The following is an 18,302-nucleotide window of genomic DNA, read 5'->3' on the forward strand; positions in this document are numbered from 1 at the left end:
CATTTTTATTTAAAACAGAGCAATAAATAAAAAATAACCAAATATTCTCATGAACTTATTTTTAATATATGACACCTGGATATTTCATAGATAACTAACTCACACGGCAAAAAGGCAAAATTTTAAATTAAAATAACTAACAAAAACTAATGTTTTAGATACTCTTATGATAAAGCAACAAATTCATGATATATTTTTAATGAAGAAAATTCAGTTGTTGACTAACTACATACAAAACAAATCTAAAATTTTTTGAAATATTAGTCATGATTGGTAAAAAATTAAAATTTTGTTCCTAGGTTGTCTGAGTTCTGCATATATCAAAACAAGCATTCATCAATTTTTTGTGCAAAGTTTAAAAAATTAACATCACTACCAATGTTTTTTATAACTTTAACAGAATTTAATGAGAGTTAATTACCAAAGATTGGAATAACTAACACTTCTTAATATTAATACATATTTCAATTTTAATCATAATGTAGCCCATATGGCGAGACATGTTAAATCAATTTGAGATAAATAAATAAATAAAAAAATTAGTTAAATTTATTTTATTTAATTTTTACAGAATTCAGAAAACTAAATAAAATTTCTGACCTGCAAATTTAGAATAAGAGGGTGTGCTAAATGAAGAACAAGAAGGCTTTTCATCTGACTGCTCAAAACTGCTTTTATGACTTAAAGCAGGAAATTTCTTGCATACATTCAAAAATTTTGATTCAAATGCTTTCTTCAAGTTTTGTTCAAAATCTGAGATACGCTGAACTTCTTTTTTGGGACTAGAGTTGACATTTTCTGATTCCAAAACCAAATTATCATTGTCATCACACAGAGATTGATCTTCATTTTGAATATTAAAATTATGGGATTCAGCATTTGTTGAAGTTGCATCAGGATTATTAGGAGAAGGAAGTGATTGAGTCAGTCTTGATTTTATGGGAATTCCACTGCGGATTTGAGAGAGAGAAGAACAGAGGTTATTTCCTTTAGAATGAGTCCTGCTTGTCTGTTGCGGGCTTTCTACAGCAGAAGGCTTTCCTAAGCTGATGCAAGCTGCGACTAAATCATTGTCCCCAGCTTTTTCTTGTTGATCATCATTTTCTAAGGAGGTTGAGCTCTGAAAGTATATATAATAATTAATAACCAAAATTAATTATTTAGTTTAATTAGTCCATTGAAAGTCACATTTAATGGAAAAAAAGCAATGCATTCTATCATAGCATAATATTACAAAAAGAAAAAAAAAATCGAATCTCCAAAGAAAAATTTAGGTTTTATGGGGGCTTTCCTTCTTGCTCCCGTGGAAATGATGGGTGAGGTTTCGCCCTCTATTTCTTGCTCCTGTGAAATTTCCGGGCTGGAGTGTTCAGTCTCAATAAGAATAAATCTAATTCATTTCTATTCCCCGGAAAACATTTTATTTCACATTTTACACAACAGATGGCAGTACCAGGATATTTTTAAGGCAATTGTAGATAGTTAGTTTATTTTAAACTAGATGTCAGCACCAATCAAATACGTGTATTTGGCAAAATAGACACTTTTATGACCGTTTTCTTGAAAATTAACCGATCGTTAAGGGGTTAAACAAATGTATCAAAAAATTTAAAATACAAAATTTAAAAAATGCAGAATCTTTAGATAAACATTGTAATCATTAACTACACATCAAACTTAAGTTTCTAAGAAAAAATTTTCTTAAAGCTCTTGCGGCATAAAAGTTGAAATAGCAAGTATTATCAGAAATTTTTTCTTTTTACAACCTTAAAATTGCTACATTTTATGGCCATTTCAAGGCCCAGAAAATTTTTAGAATTTTTTGTAATAAGCCTAATTTTCATCCATACTTGCAAGCATTACACAAATTGGCATTTAATTTATTATTTGCAGACATTTTACAATTAATTTTTCTTTTATTTGTACACGGACATATTCAGTTTTTCAAATAAATTATCAACATCACTGCACAATCTTAATATTCATGAAAAACTGGTGACTGGCATGTAAAAAAATCAGATTTAAGATATTTAGAATAAAATGCTTATTACTTTTGAGGCAAAAATATATCAAATAATTATGCTAATAAATCTATATGGGATAAAGTCAGTATCTGGGAACATTAAAAAATTGTATAGGCCAGAAAAATATTTCAAAATATATAATATTATTTCAGATACATTTAATTTTCTTAAAAGTTTACAATATATATATATATATTAAATATGTGAATAATAATATACTTCTTTTTTTCAACTTTCTTGAAAAGGCATTTTTTTCTATAACCAAGTTTTGTAAAATAAGTTAAAAGTAAAACAATTTTATTATCCCTTTTCTCTAGCAAAATTTGTAGCAACTGAAATGAACTGAAAAAGTGGTTAGTTTCATTTTTTTTTTTAAATTTAAAAAAAATAGGTAAAAAGATACAGAATCTTTTATGAAAAATCTGTTTACATTTAGAATAAGATTATTTTCATAATGATCGTTAATTTCATTTTACTGCACAAGAAATTCTGCAGAAGAGATACGCCTCGGACAAAAAAAGTTTTTATATTTTTTTTAAAATGCAAAGTGAAGATCAAATAAAACAAATTTTTCATTTCAATGATTAGTTAAATTTACATATTTACACATTGCATTATAACACATTTACCCAGTTGGTAGAAATATTAGTAAGTTAGAATTTTTATAAATATATATATATATATATATAAATATATATATATATATATATATATANAAAAACTTAATCATTAAATCTATCTATCTTATCTATCATATATCTTATTTTTCGATCTTATTTATCTTATCTATCTTATTTATCTTATCTATCTTATTTATTTTATCTATCTATTTTATCTATCTCACTCACTCATGTATGCATATATAGCACAATAAATACAAAAAGGATAAAAAGAAGAAGAGAAGAAGAAAATTATTAAAAGAAAATATGGATATTTTATTTTAATAATTTTCTTCTTCTTTTTTCATCTTTCTATAATTTTTTCCATGTTTTCTCTGCGCTTTGAACAATATTTATTAAAAATATTTACTTTTATTTGAGAAGCTAAATTAAATTCTACATATGCATTTTACTCGGTTAATGTGTTTAAATAAAAATAGTACTTCAGTTTTTTTGTTCTTTCAAATTTATTCCGAACCAGATTTAAAATGTAAAGTTTCAAATCATTTTTTTAAAAAATATAGCAGAATTACAATCCCTTTTTTAAGTATAAGTCTAAAATGTAGATATATAGCATCTATTTAATAAGATAATACAAAAAGTAAATGTACATAATAATAAAACAAAAACCTAAAAGAAAATGCACAAATCAAATCTTACTTCTTGACTGGAAGATTGATCTTTTTCAGGAGAAATAGGGCTATTTTGAGGTCTAGATGGTATGGTTTTCATTGAAGAAGGTGAGTCTAAAATATCACAGTTTTCCGACTGATCAGTAGAGAGTTCGGGTTGCATGGCTTCATTACTTTGAACAAACACATCACTGTCCAGAGACATTCTTTTCACAGAACTAGGCAGAGAATCGGTGGAAGGTTGAGTAGAACCAGAAGGCCAGGCAGGCCTGGGTCGAATAAGTCCTCTGGCGTCTGCATCTGATACTTTATCTGTAAATTCGGAAATTCGGGGCCTTTCTTCTGTTGTGCAATATCCAGGGGAATCCGGAAGATCTGTCGGAGATATTACAGCACTTGTTCTTTGGCTGAAATGAATTGACAATAAGAAAATTTAATTAAGAAATAAAATTTTATATATTTTTGATGAAAGAACATAAATTTTAAAATTAAAATAGAATAATAGTGTGAAATTATTTTGCACAATGTAAAATTAAAAATTAGAAATGATGCAGGTATGTAGTGGAAAAAGAACAAAATCTCAGTAAATATGCTACTACTAAAGTCATGAAAAAAAAGCTGTATGAAAATGTATTTTGTACAAAAAAGAACATTAAAAAATTAACAAATTAAATCGATACTTGTTTACAATTTCTTATGTATGTGTACAATAGAAGTCCGACAAACTGCAAATCTTTATATATAGCAATCATACTTAAATATATCAATCATGCTAATTATGCAAATTTTACAAAAATTAAAAAGATATAAATAAAAGAAATTCATTTAGAACAATGGATAGTAGACTTATAAACATTTATGGTTTTAAAACAATACTGCATTAAAATAACATAAAATATATTCTTTTTAAATTTTAATCTTCATCTGTAATATGAGATTTAAATAAAAAATAACACACAAAAATTTTAAAATTTCATAAATAAGCTATTTATAAATAATGTTCATAATTTTTTTAATATTTCAATACAAAATTTATCAGCAAATATTAAGTATAAACTACTGTACTATGAAATTTCAGTCATTATACAAATATCAGACATTTCTTCCATAATTTGAAGAATCTCCATAATCACCCAATAAATATCAATCACCACATAGTTTCAAATGCCAAAATTGAATGAAGTGTTTCTTTTTTACTAGGTAAGGATTACATAACAAAATAAGTAAAATGGTTATATATTTTATAGAACAGACTAAATATTTTTCACTAAATGTCATATTCAATTAATGAAAATTATTTTGCATGAACAATAAAATGCTAAGTTAGACCCATGCAGAAGCCAAAATATCAGTACAAGTTCTCCAAAAAGAAACTTTTCATAAAGTAATAGCAGAAATGTCATGTTAACCAGGCTTACTTAAAAAAGAAAAGCAATTCAGCAATCGATTTCATTATAGTGAATAATAGATTATCACAATGGCTATGTGCCAATAAGTCAGAGACCACACCTAATCTAATCTTCAAATACTATTTCATATATATTTAAAGTTGTTTAACTTATAGCTCCTTTTTTCCTTACAAAATTACTTAAATAAAATCAAATACAGAATTGTGTGCAGGAATTCAATAATATTGGAAATTGGAATCCTTAAAAAATCTCTTTTTTTTTCTGAATTATTTTTTGCATTTAAAACTCAATGTATTACTATTTTGAATACATTTAGTTTCATATGTTTTAACATATTTATACATCTTGTTGTTTTTAAAGAATGAAGCACTAAAAAAATTTGTATATTTATAGATATTTGCAGAATTTGGAATTTGACAAGTCTAATTTGTTAGAATTAGTTAAACGCAAAAAAAAAAAAAAAAAAAAAAAAAAAAAAAAAAAAAAAANAAAAAAAAAAGAGAGAAACAAAGACCAGCTTGATTTTTGCCATTAGCTATTTGTTACAAGTTTTCATAAATTTAGGTTGAATTAATGTGGCTGTAAATGGTTGGTTTTTTTAACATCAGAATTTTGTGAAGAGTATATTTTTGTGAACATTAGAGAGTAGAGTATATATTAGAGAGAAGTTAAAAAAAATATATATATTAAAAAAATTCTGAAATCTACAAATAGAATTGATTTTTTTAAACCAAAAATAATAACGAGAATTTACACAAATGAAAATATATTCAACATAACTATTAGCATCCTTACATCTAAATCATGTTTTAAAAATATTTGATTACAACAAATAATACTTAAGTGTTCAAACTAAGATGTAAAATTACTTTTAAACACTTAATCATTTAAAGGTATTTATTATTTATCTTAATCCTAACAACTTACAAAATATCGATATAATTTTACAATACATAATAAATAAAAATGAATAACTGAAATTTATGAAAATTTTAAATTTCAAAAATATAAAATTATTTTAACAACCTCCATATGATTTATAAATTTAAAGACACTGGTATTTTAATTTCAAAATGTAGCATTTCAAATCTAGGGCGAAGTATGGAGCTTAGCTCCTGGTAGGGCCACCCTAGACGTGAAGGCCATTCCATTATACCAAGCTAATGCCAGCAGGTGAAACTATGGAGCTAAATCAGTCTTTAACCTTAGTTGCTCCAGGTCACTTTCCGCCAACAGAATCTGTAGCACTTCCCCCCGTACCATGAGTCTGAGCAGAGGGCCAAGTTCGACAAGTATACCACAGTCTCTATCTTCTAAGGGAAAATCTCTTAAATCAAAGGTAACGAGATGGCGGACTCACTGGCTAAAGATGCTTCTTTGGAACATTTACAGCCAGATATACCTTCCACTTTCAATGAGGTCTTTGCAGAGTGCAAAAAAATGTTTATGGACCTCTGGAGGCTTCCTCCTCCGCATAGTTGGTATTTCAGAAAATGTCCTGGAGGTGCCTTGCTTTTTGAGGGACCTAGAAGCCAGCATACTTGTTTCTCTCGCTTTGCAAGTGGTCACTTGAGGTGTCTCTTGTATGTCCAGGGGCGAAAAGACTTTTGGACTTTGCACTAAATGTAGGACTGCTCAGGCTTCGCCCGAGCATATTCTAAACTGTATCGATTTTAAGATAGAGAAGGTTTTTTCAAGGCCTCATCTGTTTTTAGACTTTCTGGACATTTTTGGACTCATGGATTTGATCTAATTGGGATGGACCTCTTGGGGATTAGAAACGAACGAACGAAAATTTCAAAATTTAAATAATATGCTTATTTGAATTTAATAAAGTAATATCTAACAATTACATTTCTTCACTAACTTTTTAGGACAAATAATTGTTTTGCTTTAAATAATTTAGGCCAAATCATTTCAAAAATTTCTTCAATTCCTAAAGTGACCTAGCTGGTCAAAACTTTGGTTCCTTTCAAGATAATTGAGGATCTATTGTTATTTTTTAGGATGGAAATAGTGTTCATTTAATTATTTTTAATAATATACAAGAAACATACTAAACATTAAGTACATAACATTCAAAAGCTTTAATGCACAGTAAAAGGAAGTAAAAAGACGGTATCAATTTAATTTTTTCTGAATTTTCAAATGCTAACTAACTATTACCTAAATTTAGTCACAATTTTATTGTTAGATCCTAATTAATCTGTCTTGAGAAGAAGAAAAAAAAACAGAATTTTGTTTAAATTTCATACCTAGTTTATCTTTATAACAAGAAATTAAGTATTACAAAATAATATTTAAATTTAAGAACTATTGAAATCAAATTATAGTTACATAATCAAATTAATTTTATAATGAATAGAAGATTGCTTATATCTGCGATAAACATAAATGCGTAGAGTTTTAAAAAATGTTTTTAAAAAATATTGTTACTTATTGCTAAGACATTAAGATCTCATTTACCTGACATCACTGACCCAGGAACTTCGAGCAGAATGTTGAAAACAACTTGTAAGTGAGCTTAAGGAGCTACATCTAGACACCACTAAGGATGTTGGATCACCACTTGCTGCATCACTCATTTCTTCTAAAGAAATGTAAAGCACTTTTTTTAAAAAATAAATAGGATAAATTTAAGAGATAGAAAAATAAGTCAAATACTCCCTGAGAAATAAAAATTTTAAGACAAAACTTTTTGAAATTTGTTAACTCAGAAATTAATTGATCGATTCTGCTCAAATGTTGGATTTTGTCATTTAAAATAACATGGTTTAAATTAATGTAAAAATTTGTGTAACTTACACAAAATTTGTTTTGTTCATAACTAAAATAAATAAATGAGTTTTGTAATTGCATAGCTGCCAACCTTAGGATTCAAAAATTAGGAACATATGAGACAAAATTATACGCGCCAATTACGAGAATAAGACAAAAATTTAACTACTAAATAATAACATTAATAGACACATATTTAAATACTTTACATCGTAAATTAGTAAAACAAAACTATAAACACTATCTTTTGTGAGAAATTTATAATATTAATATTTAATAATTAGGAATACCGGTATAATAGATAAAAACAACTATTCCCTATAAATATATAATTATTATTCTCCAAATTATAAAACACAGGTAAATAATAATTTACATCATAAATATTTCTGATGCAAGTGTTTAAATACTACTATACATTGTTTAAAAAATAATAATAGTTGTTTAAGATTCAATTTAGTGAAATGATCAACAATAACTATAGGAATGGTATTTTCCAATAAAAAGCGATTAAAAATTACTTCAGCAGAATAATCACAGGAAGCGTGCTTGCAACGATCAGACCAAGGGATTGGTTCAAAAGCAACAATATTGCAATTTTATGAAAATTCGGATTTTTTATAAAAATATCAGATTAGATTTAAAAATTAGGAACAAATCCGAAAAATTGGCCCAAAACAGTTGGCAGCTGTGTAATTGTGTGCAAATTTTTATTTTGAAATGCTCAAATTGTACCAAGAGTATGTTGAAACTTGAAATACTGAAAAAATAAAATTAATTTTAAGAAGACAAAACTTCCAAATGTATTCTTGACTAAACTATTGGAACCGTATTTTTCAAATTGTGGCTGTTCTTATGTTTTCATTGTCCATAATCCCTATCAGTAGGGAAAAAAAAAGACAATTGCTTATTAAAAATGAAGACTTTTTTTTCTAAGTTGTCTACACTAAATAATTAACATATTGTATTTAAGGTTATGCCTTTGACCATTAAGATTATATGTTATTACATGACAATCTAATAGTTAGATCAAAAAGTTAATAAGTTTTATTTCGCACACAATACATTGTATAACAAAAATTTTGAACAATCAATTCCAAATAGAAACTGAATCTATATTTTTTACCTACTGCATAAATAAATTTCTATTTAATGTATGTGATAAAGAAAAAATGCAAAATTAAAATATCTATAAAATTTTTGCTCATTCTCTTAAGATAAATAAAAAATAAAGAAATCCATTACCTAAGTCAAATTTGGAAATAAAGAAAGTTTTTAATTGTACTTATGTCAGTTAATGTGGCTAGAAAGGTAGCTGTTGAAAACATATTTTCTTCACTGTTCGAAACTATAAAAAAAATTTATGTCTCATCAACAAATTTCTAATAAAGTTCCGCATTACAGATTTCTTACACCTCCTCATTCGAAACAGAATAATAACAAAAAATTTATAGGTTATCAACAACACCGCTTATTTATTTTTTCATCATTTATTTTTACTTATTTATTTTTGGGTAGTTCATAACAGTTTATACAAATACCCATTCCACACTCAATAGGTTAATAAATCTGAGTGCCTTATTAATCATTTTTTAATAAATTTCTTAGTATGATCTTAAAATATACAATCAGTATTTTAAAAGTTTTTTTAAACTGAATGTATATTTGTGTAGGGATCTAAATTAAGAATTTCAGTAACTAATTTAAAAGTGACCCTTGAGCGAATATGATGTCAGCTGGTAATACTTTTGAAAGAAAAACAATAAATTATCAAATAACAAAAATTTTTACGTTTTAAAAAAAATCTTACCTTTACTCACAGTGACTGCAGAGGTTGACATACAGTCACTAGGTTTCTTGTGTCTCAAAACTACACCTCTAGGTTTTTCTTTTACTTCATTTTCATGAATTCCATTTTCCTGAATAAATGAACTGTTTGAATGAGTATAACTTCTTTCGAATTTTTCAGTAGAGTTAACTCGTTTATTTCCTGGGAATTCTATTATACTACTCAGCACATTTTTATCACTTACATTTGAAGAATCAGAAGCAAATCCATTTGTGTCTAAATGATTAAAGCCATTATGTATTAAATGTTGTGACAAATTATTATGCATGCTTCTTTTCTGCGCAATCCTGTTGTTCCTTAATCCCCAAGCATTCTTTTTAGGAGACAACAAAGTATTTGGCCTGACAGCTGGTTTGTCTTCCCCATCGGATAACTCTGCATGTCCATTTGTCTTGACCTCAGGCGATTCATAGCTATTTGTTCCAGATTGCAAATGCCTAAACATTTGTAAGACAACGTTGCTGTTATTTTCAAAGGGAAGATTAGTTTTTTCCTTCCATTCAGTTGGTCTCTCATGAACAGTTCTACCATCGAACGGCATCGATCGATTGTTGTTAACAAATATTTTAAACCTCTCTCGCTGTGCTTTATAATGGGGAGGTTCAGAACGAGTGCTTCCGAGGCTATCTTTGCTTTCTGATCGAGGAACACGGACAGGAGAACCTACATGTCCATTTATACTGTGGTACATTCTACCTGGGAGATAAGAAAGAAACTGAGGCTTACGATCAAGGCAACTAAATCCATTTGTTTCATATGCAAGCTTCTTGCTGATATCGCCATTAGGGGTGGGACTGGTTTTAGGACTATCAATGTTATCACAGGTTTCAGCGAGATCTTCATCAAGATCAGCAGCAAGAGCTCGTTGTTTTCTGACTAGAAGAGAAGGCATGTTGGGTGATCCACCATTTACATGGTGTCCATTTTCAGAATGAGATCCTAAGCTAATACCCATACCATCTGGCTTAGCTGCAAGAAGGTTTTTTAGAGCAGCTGAACTTCCCATGGATATCATTTTATGCTTTGAATGAATTAGATTCCTGAGCATGCCAACAGCTCCCATTTCCCATAAGGCTTGTTGGTCTTCAGCACACCTTGCAGAAAGATTCCACAAAGTACCACACGCATTGCTAACTATTGTCAAACTAGGTGATTTTAAGTGAGACAGTAAAGTTTGAAGGCATTTATGCTGCCTTAGAGTAGCTCTGTAGTCTTCACGAACAGCAATATGGCTGGACACATTTCGAAGTATTCCACCACCATTTTCAACTATAGAAAGAGTATTTGAGGAACTTTTATAGGTAAGAGTGGAGACTAAGAATTCTAAGGCCCCCTCTACTTCACAGATATCTGCTTTGTTCATGCTACAGTGAGCAGAGAGATTCCACAGCGCTGACAGAATGCTTTTCAATGTAGACTCTTTCTGGGCTTCCATAGCTGCTTTCATGAGGGTAGTGACAACTCCCACTTCTCGCAGAATTTCTTTGCTTGAAGTGTCAGCTCTCCAGGACAGATTACGTAAAACACTTGCAGTAACCTAAAATATGGACAATAGATGTTAATTAGTAAAACAAAAAATATAATATTTATAAATAAAATTTAATATTTCCATGATAAATGTTCTTATTTGTTAGTTCCAACAAACCAACAAATAATTTCTGATCTCTCCAATCAGAGCTGACAAGAGAAACATTGATTTTTAGCAATCATAAAATTAAAGAATAGTATTTCACACAAAGCTTAAATAAGTGGCACAACTAGGTCCTAAAGCTAAAAAATATGTTTAATTTAATAATATTAGGCAGTTCGATGTTATAAACAAGCGTCCCCATCAACAATTGATATAACTAGGTAAGGCATGATCTACCCCAAAAAAATTTGATTTTATAAATTTTAGTTTTAAGTAATTAATACAGAAAATTGTCATGAATAAATGATATGCTTGATACTGACTAATGATCCTCACTTAACATGTTAAAAGTTAATTTATTTCAAACTTATTTACAGTTATGGTGATGTGACTGAAGAAAAAGCTCACCTGTCGGAGGTCCTCGTTGGGTGAATGTAATTGTGCTACTAAAGCTTGCATGAAAGGTTTCATGGAGCATAGTAAAGCTTTGTTCGTTCCGTCTCCAAATGTTAAATTTGTGAGAGCCATTCCTGCATAGCGTCTCACAGTAACACAGAACTGGTCACTTGTATTCCCATGAACTTCATGGTCAGCTTGAATAAGCTCAGCAATGGCTTGCAAACCACCTATGAGATACAAATGCATTCCAAAAAAATCAATTTATATATTTCTTAATAATATAAAAGTAAAATGAAGTGAAAAATTACTAAAAATAACCTCAAAAATAAAGTTATTTTCACATAGAAATTTACAATGATATAAATAACTATTATATTATAGTGGTCAATCAATATCCTATAAAACTTTGTTTTAATGAACTATTTACTTTGATACAAATTATGATTTTTTTTAAAATCAAATTTTATTATAAATGATTCATTTCTTTAACTCTTTTGCGACGAGGTTATTATTATTATTTTTTTCTAAAACTAAGATGTTATATTTTTAGGAAGATTTTAAACACTGATTTAGGACTGGGACATTTATGTCCTATCAGTCCTGACAACTGGGACATATGTGTCCCAGAAGTCATCAATGAATAATTTTGTAAAGAAAACCAATGATCACATAGGACTGTTGGGATACTGTGTTAGTAAAACTTTGCCACTTATTAGAGGTAATCCGCTCCGTGAGTAACTTCTCGGACCTTAGATTTATAGATCAATCAAAATTTTATCAAAAATAGGCTGTATTTTCCAAAACTAAACTATTTACGTTCACACAGTATGGAATGAGCTGCTATAACACTTCGAAAATGCAAGAATTGCATTATGTACGGTAGTGCCATCTATGTTCTGTGAATGAAAATACCTTCAAAAATAATGGAAGGAGTGGTGGGAAAGTCTATCCTTAGACAGAGAAGCAATAGATTTTTTTGAAATTTGCTTGAGACGTATGTGTCCCGTTAGGCGCAAAAGGGTTAAACCAATTTTTTAATAAAAACGTGTGATAACTGAAAGACAAAAATTAAGAATACTAAATATACAATTTAAAAACAGTAAACAATTAAGAAATATAATTAAATACCTAGCTGACACATGGCATGCCTATGCTCTTCATCAAAAGATAGTTTCATGAGAGCAGCTATAGCAGGACCGGGATGTAAGTCCAAGTTTTCTAAATAAAACATGTTTTGGTAAATAAAAAAAGACTAAATATAATTCATAAATATACCATTCAAAGTTCAAGTTAGAATTTGTCTTTCTGTGATGATAGAAAAATTTAATAAGATATATTTTGTTAGTGATGGGATTTAGCTGTTATACATGTAGCAGTTCTTAAAATATCTAAAGTACTGTGTGCAGTTTCTTAAGTACTACCTACAGGCTCTTAAATTTCCCGGCACTATTGATTTATCATAATTTCATTCAAAATGAGCATCTATTGGCTTTATATTTAATTTGTAAAATACACCTAACATATGATAGCTTAAAATAAGATATTGGTGCAGCATATGAAATTAAATTTTAAAATATATTTCTAAAAAAATAGAATCATTAATTTCCACCATATATTTATAATATTTTTAAAATAAACACATATTGAACTTCATTTCTTATTGTGAAAATCATACTCCTTAAAATTTAAAACCAATAAAATTCAGGGTGACTTTCTTCTTGTTGAAGTTGTACAGATGTCAATTAAATTAAAACAACTGTCATTCGAATAATAATTTTGAACTAGGTAAGCTATATAATACATTTTTACCATTATGAGAGAAATCCACGTTGCTAGAACCTAAATCTCTTAGAAAATCTGAGTAATCTCTAATTTGTTCTAAAAGTCTTAGAACTCTAGCTTCACGTCGTCCTCTTCTGTCATCAGGGTGTGCATGCACTATGTTGTGTAATGCTTGGCTGGCCCTTCTTCGGGCCTCTCTCACAGCCCATTTGACATTTTCAGAACTTCTTTGTTCAGCTACACTCACTTGGTCCCGTTCACTTCCATGTAATAATTGTATCAAAAGGGGTAAGCAGCCTAAAATATAAGTAAACAATATAGTATCTATAAATGTAGGTTAAGTACAATATAAATGCAATTGAATAATTTATTATTATAAATAGCATCATTACGAAGAAAATTAAACTAATCATTAAACAGGGTGCATAACCAAATTATTCAACAAAAAATAAGCACTCAAAAAATATTTTTAAGCACTTTAAAAAATATCATAATTAGGCAGGGTTGGAAGTTGATGGTTTTATCTTGTTTTAACCGTCATGTCAAAAAAAAAAAAAAATTGGCTATGTTTTTGACAATTGTCAAAAATCATGAAGTTTGAATTGTTTTCCTACGCTACGGACTGACAATATGCCGAAATAGATTGGGGTTGAATGAATTGTGAAAACGTTGAATAGAACAATGTGAACTGTGTTTTTTTTTTGCATAAATCGTAGCGAAAATCAACATGGTAAAGGAAAAACCTCATTTTGAAAAAGGGAAAATTAAGCACTTTTAAAAAACGCAAATCAAAAACAAGCATCTTTAAAAATGCTACACAGCATGCTATAAAAATAAATAAATTTTAATGTGTTAAAAAGAGAAATAAATAATGTGAAATGATATAAAAAAATTTAAGAAAATTTCATTGCAACAGATAATTTTAATAGCACTGTTACACTAATGGTTTGATTGTGGCAATTTTGACAGCATCTAATTTTGGAAACTAACTAAATATACTACTTAATTCAAATTTAATTTAAAGCATTGTAATTTCCTACTAGTGGCAACACTAAAAGTCTTCAACAAGGTACAAAATTATTATTGTGCCAACAAATAAAAAATAATCAGTAAATAATTAATTGGTTATAGACATCAATCAGGAACTCATTTCACAGAACAATATTTCAATCATTAAAACAAGTCACAAAGAGAATTCAGAGGCTTTTACTTTTAAGACATGAAAAATATGGATCACCTCACAAAATGTTTTACTATACATATAACAGAAATTTACTGAAAGGCTATCAATTCTTGAATAAAATCAAGTGAAATATCATATCACAAGATCGTTAAGAATTTTCTTTTTATGAAAGAAGAGAATTATAATATCAGAACATTAATATTTTGAAAATAACTTTACAGAACAAAATTTAAATTGTTCATTCAATAATTCTCTCCTATCCATTTTTTTTAATAAACATAATTTAACACATTTTTTTAAATTGATACCTACATTAAATGACTTTAAAAAATGCAAGCTAATACAAAATAAAATCTACAGTAAGTCATTTAGTAACTGAAATGAAAATTTAAAATACTTATAAGCCTGTTAAATATGAAGGGAAAAAAACTAACAAATGTGCATCAGATGATACTAACATTCAGCTGATATAAAATCACATACTATAGCTTAAATTACATTTTTATCACATAACTTCATAATCATCTGAAATTGTCATTTTTAGAACTATTGGAATTCAAAAAAAGTTTGGGGAATGGAAACAGTATAATGAGAACAGTATGAGCCTCCTTCTCAAATTGCACAGAATAGCATTTCTTTTGTTTAAAACACCATGATTTCCATATGTATAAGATGTATTTGTGTATTGGTTGTTATCTAGAGGAAATTCCACTGAAACATATTAACTCTCTGGAAACAATACTAAGTATTAGTTTTAAAGTTAAAATGCTATGTTAGAAAAAATATCAAATTACTATATTGCCTCAGACCCTTCATTTATAAAAGAGCAATAATTGAAATTTGAAACTGTAAAAGCACAATCAAAATTTTGACTAATATTTCAAGAGTATAATTTTTCTTTTTATCAGATACAACACACATGCTGTATGGACCTTTAACTATTTACAAGTATTATTTTTTTTAAATATAGATTTGTAGAAACAGATAATAATAAATTAGATGAAATAAGTTACATTTAAAACATTAATAATGTCTGGGAAAAAAAGATGATATGACATGAAACTACTCATAATCATGATATAAATACTCTTTTTATTGTATTCAACTAAACAGTAATGACATAAAAATATAATATTTAAAAAAAACATTTTTGAAACCATGCTTTAAAATTTTAATAATGACAGCATGTTTTTTTTAAATTATATACTTTTTTACATTTACCTCATAAAACAAATTAACAATCTTTATATAAATGCACTGATTATATTCATTTACAAGTATATGTAAAAAAATTTTAATAAGATTTGGCTGGATTCTAATTATTAATTTTAAAATATCATATCCATTAATTACAGCATACATATTAATTCCACGGATACTCTACTACTAATAACTCTAATAAAGTAATAATTTTAAATTTTGAGTAGTGCTATAGCTTGTAATTCATCAAACATTACTGAAAATGATAACAGTTTAACTCATTTACCTGCCTTATATTTGATATTCTTCAAAATAAATCAAATATAAATAAATTATCCAAAAAAATATTTTAGTAACAAAATAATGAGGTTTCATTTATATTTGATGAATAATGCATTGCAAACAATGAAATTCTTTAAATTATGAAAATAGGTCAGGAAAATAGTTTGAATTCGTGTAAGATTTTAACATATGTCAAGAGCTTCTAAAGCCTGATTTTCAATGTCTAGCTAAAAAAATTGCTGTTACAGAAGCATAAATAGGAAATATATTTTCTTCTTTATAATGTAAGCCAACATTGAGCTAAGAAACACACTTCCAGAGTAAAAAGCTAATAAAATGTATCCTGATTATGCTGATAATCTTATCCTGATAATGCTTACCAGACTGCCTCATGGCAATGCAGCTATCCTGATTACTGGACATTTCAAGAAGTGTTCTACTCATATCATCCTTATTACAGCTGCCCAGCATAGATAATAATGAATACACCATTTCTACCTAAAATAGTATTTTAAAAATAAAAAAGAAGTTTTTTCATTAGAACTTACGAACTAGAATATTAGAGCTAAATATGTAATTTTTATGATTTTTTTTTAATTGAAACTATTTAAAGTTTATAACAATTATTTTTAAATTATGTATTAAATTTACTTTAATACACCAGTGCTTTTGAAATTCTATAAGATATAAAAAGTTAAAGACAGTATACTATACAAATGTCTTTTCATATTGTATCAAGATGAAATGTTCTAAAATGAACACTCCAAAACTTAACAGTAATCATAATTTTCAAACATTCTAAATGGAAAGTAATATTTAGTTGTTTTAATATTAAAGTTTGTTATTTTTTATTTTCCAGTTAAATTAAAACATTTTAATGCATAATAATAGTTTATCACAATTCTAGAAGATTAAGAAATAAATGAAACTGTATGTTAAAACCAGTTGAAGTATCTGAATGTAGCCTTAAATATGAAAATAAATGCCAATTAACTTAAAAATATAATAAATTCACATCCTTCGATAAGAAAAATATACAATATATAATATTTAGTTTAAAATAATTACATTTACTTGATTTTAATAACTTTAATCTCAAAACTTTGGCATTTCAACAACAGAAAATAAAGGAAACTCTACCAAATTTCTAAAAAAAAATGCTAAAACGAACTTTTCATACAATATCAAATTAAATTATGTTTAGTGATATTATAAGTCAGTTTTATTTGGTTTAAACAGTTACATTTGGTTTAGAAATATAAGTAAATTTCATTAGATAGAATAAATTGTATTAAGACAATAGGATTTCAAATTGCATCATGTGATACAACAATACCTTTGTTCCGAGCTGATGTGAATGTGTTCGTCTAGAGCTCATTGTTGCTGTACTGGAACTGAAGCTCATTATACTTTCAGTATCATCAGCACCAAAACCATCTAAAGGGTCTTTCTCCCCAATACTACTTGGTCCACTCATCCACAAAGCTATTGAAAGTTGCAGAAATATGATTGCAATGCATAAGGCATATACAAATTCTTGATAACTATTATTAAATTTATAGAGAAGTAAGATTTACTTTAAATGATTTCTAGAAAATCATTTTGTTTATGAGAAAATAAACAAAAATATGAATATCACTAATAATCTTATAAATCAAAAAAAAAATCAACATTTACATAACATTATTACTGTGTATATTGTATTAATAAAATATGGAATGCAAAAAATACACAAAAAGGTTTATAAATGTTGATGATTTAGTTGCTAGAATCAACCAACAATTTTTACCATATTTTGATATTTTCAAAAGTCTTATATTTATCATGCAATAAAATTAAATAATCAAATAAAATTTAAGATAAAACTCCATAACTTATAGTGTTTACAGTAACTTACAGAGTAGGATGATTTCTTTTAATTTAAAAGGGCAGCGTAAGTTGATTAAATTTTTAAATTAATTTAAGCAGATCAATGTAAGTATTCAGAACTGTACAGGTTTTCTAAAAGAAATAAACGAAGTAACTTTTTAAAAGATTTATTTTAAAAAAGTTTAACTTCTCATAAACATACAAATACACTGTTAAGTAAACTTTTAAAAAAAATAGTTTTCCAAATTAACCCTTCACATTCTTTTCTCTATTTTTCAGGAAAATACTCTGTCTAATCTTTAATACTGTCCTAAAAAAATTTAAATCTTTGACACAGTTCATAATTCTTATTGTCAATTTGTTAATACATAACATTTTGAAAGAATGTATCTTGAAAATTCTTAGGGGACATATTAGAAAGTAAAAAAAATAATTATATTATTATCTTGGAATTGGAAGGGTAGAGGATGATAAACTAGTTTCTCTTTTAAAATTCAGAATTATTTTCAGATATACACTTTTCTTTACTATTCTAATAAAAATAAGTAATAATTTAATTATATTGTTGAAATAAGTGAATGAAAATTATAATTATCATATACAATG

At 27.4% G+C, this 18,302-nt stretch overlaps 1 protein-coding gene across 8 annotated transcripts in view; it reads right to left on the reverse strand.

The window, feature by feature from the left end:
• The window catches only part of LOC107454397 (adenomatous polyposis coli protein), an 89,516-nt gene that overhangs the window by 9,829 nt on the left and 61,385 nt on the right, over positions 1–18,302 (reverse strand). For 7 of the 8 annotated variants that reach the window (XM_043046521.2, XM_016071590.3, XM_043046524.2 and 4 more), the window contains 9 exons: positions 17,164–17,312; positions 16,208–16,325; positions 13,190–13,459; positions 12,509–12,598; positions 11,390–11,607; positions 9,313–10,888; positions 7,191–7,314; positions 3,344–3,722; positions 601–1,120 (listed from right to left, as the gene is read on the reverse strand). In XM_043046521.2, the coding sequence (XP_042902455.1) occupies positions 601–1,120; positions 3,344–3,722; positions 7,191–7,314; positions 9,313–10,888; positions 11,390–11,607; positions 12,509–12,598; positions 13,190–13,459; positions 16,208–16,325; positions 17,164–17,312 (3,444 nt within the window). The remainder of the gene's footprint in view (positions 1–600; positions 1,121–3,343; positions 3,723–7,190; positions 7,315–9,312; positions 10,889–11,389; positions 11,608–12,508; positions 12,599–13,189; positions 13,460–16,207; positions 16,326–17,163; positions 17,313–18,302) is intronic. The other variant, XM_016071591.3, reaches the window with a different exon arrangement.

Source organism: Parasteatoda tepidariorum, chromosome 3 (assembly GCF_043381705.1).
Source record: "Parasteatoda tepidariorum isolate YZ-2023 chromosome 3, CAS_Ptep_4.0, whole genome shotgun sequence".
Taxonomy (NCBI): domain Eukaryota; kingdom Metazoa; phylum Arthropoda; class Arachnida; order Araneae; family Theridiidae; genus Parasteatoda; species Parasteatoda tepidariorum.